The sequence below is a fragment of the Myotis davidii genome, unplaced genomic scaffold (assembly GCF_000327345.1).
Source record: "Myotis davidii unplaced genomic scaffold, ASM32734v1 scaffold710, whole genome shotgun sequence".
NCBI lineage: Eukaryota > Metazoa > Chordata > Mammalia > Chiroptera > Vespertilionidae > Myotis > Myotis davidii.
Window position 1 is genome coordinate 220393 of NW_006284328.1, and position 7462 is coordinate 227854.

The 7462-nt window shown below is 52.2% G+C and overlaps 1 protein-coding gene across 6 annotated transcripts; it reads right to left on the bottom strand.

The window, feature by feature from the left end:
• Positions 1–768: 768 nt before the first annotated feature.
• On the bottom strand, positions 769–7011 carry IL24 (interleukin 24). 6 transcript variants are annotated; one of them, XM_015569350.1, is made up of 7 exons: positions 6827–7010; positions 6107–6160; positions 5247–5445; positions 4076–4138; positions 3040–3198; positions 2324–2398; positions 769–1237 (listed from the first exon to the last, which is right to left on the bottom strand). In XM_015569350.1, exons 3-7 carry the CDS (start codon positions 5415–5417, stop codon positions 1154–1156), a joined length of 552 nt encoding a protein of 183 aa, XP_015424836.1. In that variant the 5' UTR covers positions 5418–5445; positions 6107–6160; positions 6827–7010; the 3' UTR covers positions 769–1153. The 6 variants fall into 6 exon arrangements, with proteins under 6 accessions (XP_015424836.1, XP_015424844.1, XP_015424842.1 ...); XM_015569358.1 differs by lacking the exon at positions 6107–6160 and having other exon boundaries at positions 2324–2395; positions 6827–7011; XM_015569356.1 differs by lacking the exon at positions 6107–6160 and having other exon boundaries at positions 5247–5417.
• Positions 7012–7462: the final 451 nt, after the last annotated feature.

The window sequence follows — 7462 nt, forward strand, 5'->3', positions numbered from 1 at the left end:
CCATCCAAACCGTTACCTCTCTCGGCTTTCAGAAATGCACCTTATCTCTTGGCCAGTTCCAAGCAGTCCCAGCAAAGTGGGGAAGGAAAGTGGCCTGGGGTCCTGGAGGGCCACGGGCTCTGCAACAGCACTTCAGTCATGGAGGAAGACATCCCATGTCCTCCACAGACTCTTACCCTTAAGTCTTCTGCACAAGGGCATGGGCAGACATTGGATCTTTAGACTGATGTCAACTACAGAGACAAGCCAGAGCCTGAGACGAGAGAATGCCCAGTCTTGCCGTTGGGAAGCAGGTCTTTCCCAGACACACAACTCAGCTTCACTGGGCTTTTGTCCAGAAATAGAAAGGAAAGGCTGCCAGACTTGAGTTCCCTGCCTTTTACTAGCAGGGGATTGCGTCACAGATCAGAGAGTCCACCCAGCTACCATGACACCATCAGCAATGTCAGCTTGCCCTTGGCACCCTCTCTCATGGCAGATAAAAGAAGCATGAGTAGGATAAGAAAGGAGGCCACCCAAGGGTAACGGACGGTGCGAGTAGGGTGCGGAATGTGAGCATAAAATGCAATGTTTCATGAGCTTGCTTTGTGTTGGGCACTTAACGCATTAGATCTTTTCTCATTTACATTTCAAACTGGTGCCCCTCACCCCTTCCCCACGGCTCTGTTCCTAGAGATGTCAGGACAATGAGATAGTCATGCCCAAACATTCGACTGTGTATTCCAGCATCCCTCATCGTTCCCCAACCATTCAAAAGAGGCAAAAATATCCAGTTTATTAGGCCTTTATTGAGCACCATCACTGCCCCACATGGTTCCAAGGATCATGGAGGACAAAAGAGAAGCATGGGGCGTTGTCTCTGGTGTCTTCACAGATCTTAGTCAAACAAATAAATATACCATAAGTTAAAACACTGACAGGAATTAAATAGAGATGTAATAAATATAGGAGCCTGCTTTGTAGCTTTTTCACAGCATCCGAGGGAGACTTCCTTGGCTGTTGGTGGGTCCACTTAAAGAATGAAGTCTTTGGGGATACGCCTGGACCAAGAATGGGACCCACGGTTCCGAGTGGCAAGTGCCCAGAGAACATCACAGGGAGGGACACTCTTGAAATGACCCGGAGGACAAGGAGGGCGTTCCTGTCTGGGAAATTAGAGCTGGTAGAATTTCTGCATCCACGTCAGGAGAATGTCCACTTCCCCAAAGGCTTTGGTCTGCGCTGCTTCTATGTCCAGCTGAAGGGAAAGAAGAGGTGAAGATCTGCCATCTTAGCCGCAAGCGTAGTTGCCTTCCGACCCACCCCTCCCAAACCTGGCTGACTCCCCTCGGGGCGGCAGCCCCTTTGGGATGGCCTCTGAGGAACTCACCCACCCATCACTTGTCCCCCCTCTATGTGTGTTGCCCACTTTGCGGTTGAAAACAGTGGGTAGCAGTGGGTCAGGAGCCAGGGAAAAGCATCTGAGGCCCCTGCCAACAAGAACCCTAGAATCCCGGTGTGGGTGGGTCTGGTCCACCTCCTGAGTCCACTGTGTAGCCGACACTGAGGCCTGGGTGGCCCCTTTCCTTTGTGTGTGGTATTGCTCTTCATTTATTTTTGGGCTGAGGTATCTGTTCCTTCAAAAGGTGATCAGAATCATACATGTTGGGGGTGGGGAGCTGGGGGTGACATCTGGCATTTCTTTGTTGTATTAATTTGGGAGAAAGTAATATTTTTCCCCATGATGTTTTTCCTCACAAATTAAGCCAGATTAGCATTATGGGAAATACCATGTATGGCAGTGGTTCTCAACCTTCTGGCCCTTTAAATACAGTTCCTCATGTTGTGACCCAACCATAAAATTATTTGCTACTTCATAACTGTAATGTTGCCACTGTTGTGAATCGTAATGAAAATGTCTGATATGCAGGATGGTCTTAGGCGACCCCGGTGAAAGGGTCGTTCGACCACCAAAGGGGTCGCGACCACAGGTTGAGAACCACTGATGTATGGAGATGTGTAGGGGGAGGAGGGGTGCAAGGCAGTCTCCCTTCTTTCTCCCTCACTCCCGACTCCAATTGCCCAGGAAAAGTGCTCAGTAGTGAAACCATCCCCTAGGGAAAGAGAATAGCGTTTTCATTTGAAAACTGGCAGGAAAATACAGTATGTCATTTGTGGTGTTTATGCAAAGTAAATGCTACTTCATGTAAACACGGCTGTGCTCCTGCCAAGTCAGGCGGCTGTGGGGCAAGCCTGGAGGAGGCGATTGCATTGCATTTGCTTTAGGTCTCAGGCATCTGACGGCGACAGCTCAAGCCAGCCCTGAGCTCCCAGCCCTACTTACCTGCTTAAATGCTGCCTGGAACAGCAGGAACCGCCTGCGTGCACTCTCGCGGATGGGAAACATCTCATTTTCCTGCTGGAGAACAGAAAAAAAAGGTGGTGCTGGGTGTTGGGTGGGGGCAGAGGCAAGCCCCCTCCCACTCCTGCCTAGTGATGCCAGAGGGTCCCGGGGCCTCGGAGGACAGGGCTGAGTCCACATCCTCAAGGAGCCAAGGCTGAATCCCACCACGTGGCAGGGCCGCCTCGAATTCCCACAGCGGCCTTGTCAGGTGGGGGCGATCATCCCGTTTTATATGTAAGAAACCTGCAGAGGGCCAACCAGCTGGCTAGAAGCAGAGCTAGACTGGCACCCAGAACTGCTGGTGTCCAAAGCCTGCTGTGCTCTTTTCTCACGACTCCCTGTCGTGGAGTAAAAGCCAGGACCAGCTAAGGCAGTGGTTCTCCACCTTCTGGCCCTTTAAATACAGTTCCTCATGTTGTGACCCAACCATAAAATTATGTTCGTTGCTACTTCATCACTGTCATGTTGCTACTGTGATGAATCGTCATGTAAATATCTGATATGCAGGATGGTCTTAGGCGGCCCCTGTGAAAGGGTCATTTGACCGCCAAAGGGGTCGCGACCCACAGGTTGAGAACCGCTGAGCTAAGGGGAGCGGCGTCTCCTCCAAACACACCGTTTCCCATGGTGCCTGGTCTCAGCTTTGCTCTACTCACGCTGGGCTGCAGTTTCGACAGGATGACAATGAAATTGTTGGCCAGGGTGGAGAATGACTTCAGGATCCTGAGTTCAGCCGCCTTCTTGTGGTAGTTTCTGAACACGGTATTCAGGTAGAAGTTCAGCAGAGCACGGAGGAGGTAGCAGCTCTCAGCGCCCTGAGGAGGGTCGGGGTCATGAGGGAGCCGAGGCTTCTGCCCACCCCGGCCCTGGATGAATGACCCACACGTTGCAGACGCAAGATAGGCACAAAGGAAGCAGGGGTCTTCCAGGAGATGCTGCTAAACATTACATGTGAAGGAGCCTTTGCCAGCATGGGCAGTGGCACCTTTGGTTTCTGGCAGGAACCACAGGCCCAGAGAGAAGGGCTTGCCCAGGGTCACACAGCTGGTCGGTGGCACACACAGGTCTAGTTTCTGACCCTCCCCCCCGCCCCCACCATCATCTGCTCAATATTCTCTCTTCTCCACCCCCATGACCTCCTTAATAGCCATGTGGGGTGATAGACCCTGCAAAGCACCCAAAACTTGGTGATTGTGAATTGGCAGGAAAATGGGCTGGAAGGAGGAGAAACGAGGAGGGAAAACAGCATCCTTGGACACGGGGCTTGCACTCCAGCCCCCTTGAGAGCCACAGAGCAAAGCTCAGCGCCTTAGGGATTGGGGCAGTATCTGTGTGCTCGCTGGCTGACCAGCTGGGTGACAAGAAGACAGAGATGGGTGAGAGGAAAAGGCTGGAAATGGGAAGAGACCCAAGCAGATGCAAAAGAGAAAGATTGATGGCAACTCTCTGACCAAGTGGAGACAGATGTTTACAAGCCTTCGTCTCTACCCTCGCCTCATGCACGCAAGCCCACATAACCCAGGTTCTGGGTGCAAACCCCCTGCATGGACTTCCTTGGCTCACTGCCCAGCCCTGTCCTGGGTAGGCCCAGCCGGGGGCAGAAGGGAAGTCTTCTGCCAGCCTCCCCAGACAACCCCTCAGCCCCACCCACAGAAGACCAGCCATGCTCCTTCCCCCAGGAGGTGTGACTACCGAGACGTTCTGCAGAACCTCCCTCCGCAGCAGCCGGACACTCATGATGTTATCCTGAGCTTGCTGTGGGAACAGGAAGAAAAGATGTCTCAGTGCGGAGGCAGCATAGAAACCAACCGTGCAAATGCATGCTGCCTCCCCAGGCCCCTAAACCTCTCCAGCCTGTGAAGTCTCAGAGGCCAGGGGCTGCCCAGGAAGGGCTGGGCTGAGCTGGCCCCTGGGGTGGAGATACAGGTTTCAGCCACAGACAATCACTAAACTTGGCCCCCAAGGTCAGATGCAATCCCAGCAGTTCTTAGAGCCTTGATCAGGAACCTGTTGGATTCCTCTGAGACAAGAGGAAATAACCTTATTTGGTTTAAGAACCCCTAAGGGCAAGATTTTATCTCCCTTTTCCAAGAGGTGGGGAAATCCTGCTTTTCTCACCCACGGGGCTTTCCCTGCAGCCCAGACATTCATTCATTTCAGTTCTTGGATTTCGATTCAAAGAATCATTGAGAGGAAGGAGCTTTTGAGCTCCTTTGTCCCACATCCTCATTGTGCAAATAAGGAAACTGATGGGGGTGGGGGTACTTTATGGGTTGGTTTCAAGGTCATGATCACACATACGGGCCCTGTCTCCAGAGCAGCACTCTGCCCTCCCAGGCTGCCCCATTGAGCGCCCACTTTCTGCCTTGCCTCTGGATTGTCCTTTAAGGAGGTGAGTGCATTTGTGAGGGCACATATTAGAGCAGGCCTAAGAGAAATCCAGTCACATTTCACCAGCAGCCCCCTCACTCAGCATTAACCATTCTTTCTACTTTTAGCCAAAGTGTAAGCAGGTGGTGGCAGACTAGCAGGATCCTGGCTAAACAGTAGGTGAAAACTCCAGTAACTGGGACTCAAAGGACTTCCCGTGACTTCCCATTGCTGGAGTCTCCTGGCCCCCTGGATGAACAGGCTCTGTTCTTTATTCCTCGTGAGCTGTTTATTTTCCTATGGACTGACCATGTCTTCCTGAGCCTCAGTTTCCCCATGTGCAAGAGGAACTGTGGGCTTGCGATATCTCTCACTTCACAATGTTATTCCAGGGTGATGATTAGCAAGGCACAAAGGGCTCCATAATCATAAACTATTATCCTTTCCATGACCGTCACCCCAGCAGCTGGGTCCAGAAGGACACTTCACTCACCACAATGTCCTTCACGGCCCGGGAGGCCTCCCACAGTTCCTGGAAAACTACCCCTTCCACACGGCAGGGCCCAAATTGGAATTCTTGGCCTTGGGCCCCGGGACCCTGGCTCCAGATAAGCAGGATGAGACTCAGGCAGGGGAGGGCAGTCTTCTGCATTGGAGAGCCCATCTGCAGCAGAGGAAGGACCGGGAGGATGCTGCTGGGAGGAAGGGAGACAGGCCGCTGAGGTCGACCTTTTGGCCCAGGACCAGTACACCCGGAAATAATGTTCCTCTGCTCTGCCTCGCCAGCCTGACACACAGATAGGAAACCTGAGGCTACGGTGGGTTGCTAGAGTTAAAATATTGCAAACATGTGGTGCCCCAAGGTGGGGTGAGGGTCTTTCTGCCCCTCATCTCATACCTGCTAATCTCACTGTCTCACTATCTGCCCACCCCCTCATGCCCATCCACGTCACACATACTGGGCACCCCCTTCCTTACTCCATACACTTCTCTCTAGCCAACAACCTGCTAGTCAGAATTTGACCAAGAAGAGTGAAGAAATGGGCAGGGGGAGGGGGCAGTGGGTGATGATTACAATGTGCCAAAGAACATGTATAGGGAGCCCAAACTCAAGCGTAGAGCTGGACTAGGTGTTTGCTTGTCTGAGTTCTGCCCCTCAGGCACCAGGCTCACCTGGGCAGGTCTTTTTCTCATTCCAGACCACCTCTGACTCCTCATCACGAGGGAGCTGAGGGATTAATCCTGGCACACTCTCACTCTGCCACCTCAACTGACGACTCACTTTTGACCCTAAAGAATTGGCTTTTTAGGTAACTGAACAGGAGGGAGGAATCGCATTTCTGGATGACTCACCTTGAAAACTTGCGCTAGAGGGCCAATTGGGAATGACTATGAAGAGGCCCCAAGCTAGAGAAAGGCGAACCATTATCTGTCATACGTGTACCCAGAGCATTCCTTCTCCCTCCCTTCTTTGCCCCTTGCTCTTCTTCTTCCTTTCCTCCCTCCCTCTCTTCTTCCCTCCTTTCCAACTTTCCTTCTTCCTTCCCTTCCTTCCTTCCTTCCTTCCTTCCTTCCTTCCTTCCTTCCTTCCACAACCATTGAAGAACCTTTCATATTCCAGGCAGTGGTCTCCCACCTGAAGAAACTCAGTCTTCCACCCCAAGGCTGGGCAGGAAGATGGGAGAAGGCCCGTCTCTGGAACATCTGCCAACATATGGGCAGGGAAGTGGGACCCAAGACCAGCGCCCAGTATCCTCCGCCACGCAAGTCTGAGCTTCAGCATTGCCCTCGGGTCTTTCTCAAATTCCATTCTGTTCTCTCAAACTCCACAGGCTTCAAAGCCTCTCTGGAAAATTCATCTCTGGGCCTCATACTCCTCCTGCTTTTCCTCCCATCCGGCCTAAATTCTTCTTGGTGTTAAATCAGAAGAGGCGGCACCACATCCACGGTTAGATCTTATCCTTCCAGCCTCAGTGAAAGAGTTGGCACTGCCATCCCAACCCCCATTCCCAGGGAGGCGGCCGCCAGCTGCTCAAAGCCAAGCAAGCACTCAGGAATTCCCGCATCACTCACCTCCGGGCTGGAGTCGATGCTTGAGGTTCGCTGTTTGGAGGTGTCTGGCTCCTGCTACCAAGGGGGGAAGTTGGGAGGCACCCTCACCACTCACCAGTCAGGATGTCACTGTGGGTGGAAGGTTCCTGTCCGGGCTGTGGAAGTCGTTTCAAAAGTAAAGGTGTGCAGACCAGCTTTGTGAAGATTCATATATATATGTGGGGGCTGGGGCGGGGGGAGGAGGAAGAAGAGGGAGGTGGAGAAAGGGAAATTGGTCATGCTTTCCTAGAGAATTACTTCATTGCCTAGTCACCCTTCACTCGAAGACAATGGGGCAAGGAGAAAGTTGCCCCTGAGGTGAGATGATACCTGGGTCTGAGTTCTGGCTTTGCCCTTGTCTGTGTGACCAGGGGCAAGTGTCCTAGGGACCCTGAGCCTCAGCTTTTGTATCTATAAAATCTGAAAAAAGAAAAAAAATAAAGGAAACCGTCCTACTTCCCCCAGAGGCAGGTGTAAAGAGCAAATGACACAGAGGTGCTTTGTAAAGTCTATACACGTGGAAGTACGTTATTGCTGTGTAGAGTACACCAGCCTCCTTACTGCTCAATAGTTATGCCCTTTAATGACGGGACAGTAGCCAAGAGGCTAAGGATAGCC

Excerpts from the sequence above, each read along its gene's own strand:
- IL24 (XM_015569356.1), bottom strand. The coding sequence starts at position 5,417 with ATGGGCTCTCCAATGCAGAAGACTGCCCTCCCCTGCCTGAGTCTCATC. Across the intron at positions 4,139-5,246 it reads GGGCCGTGAAGGACATTGTG|CAAGCTCAGGATAACATCAT; the intron begins GTGAGTGAAGTG and ends CTGTTCCCACAG. Across the intron at positions 2,399-3,039 it reads TGTCGAAACTGCAGCCCAGC|CAGGAAAATGAGATGTTTCC; the intron begins GTGAGTAGAGCA and ends TCTGTTCTCCAG.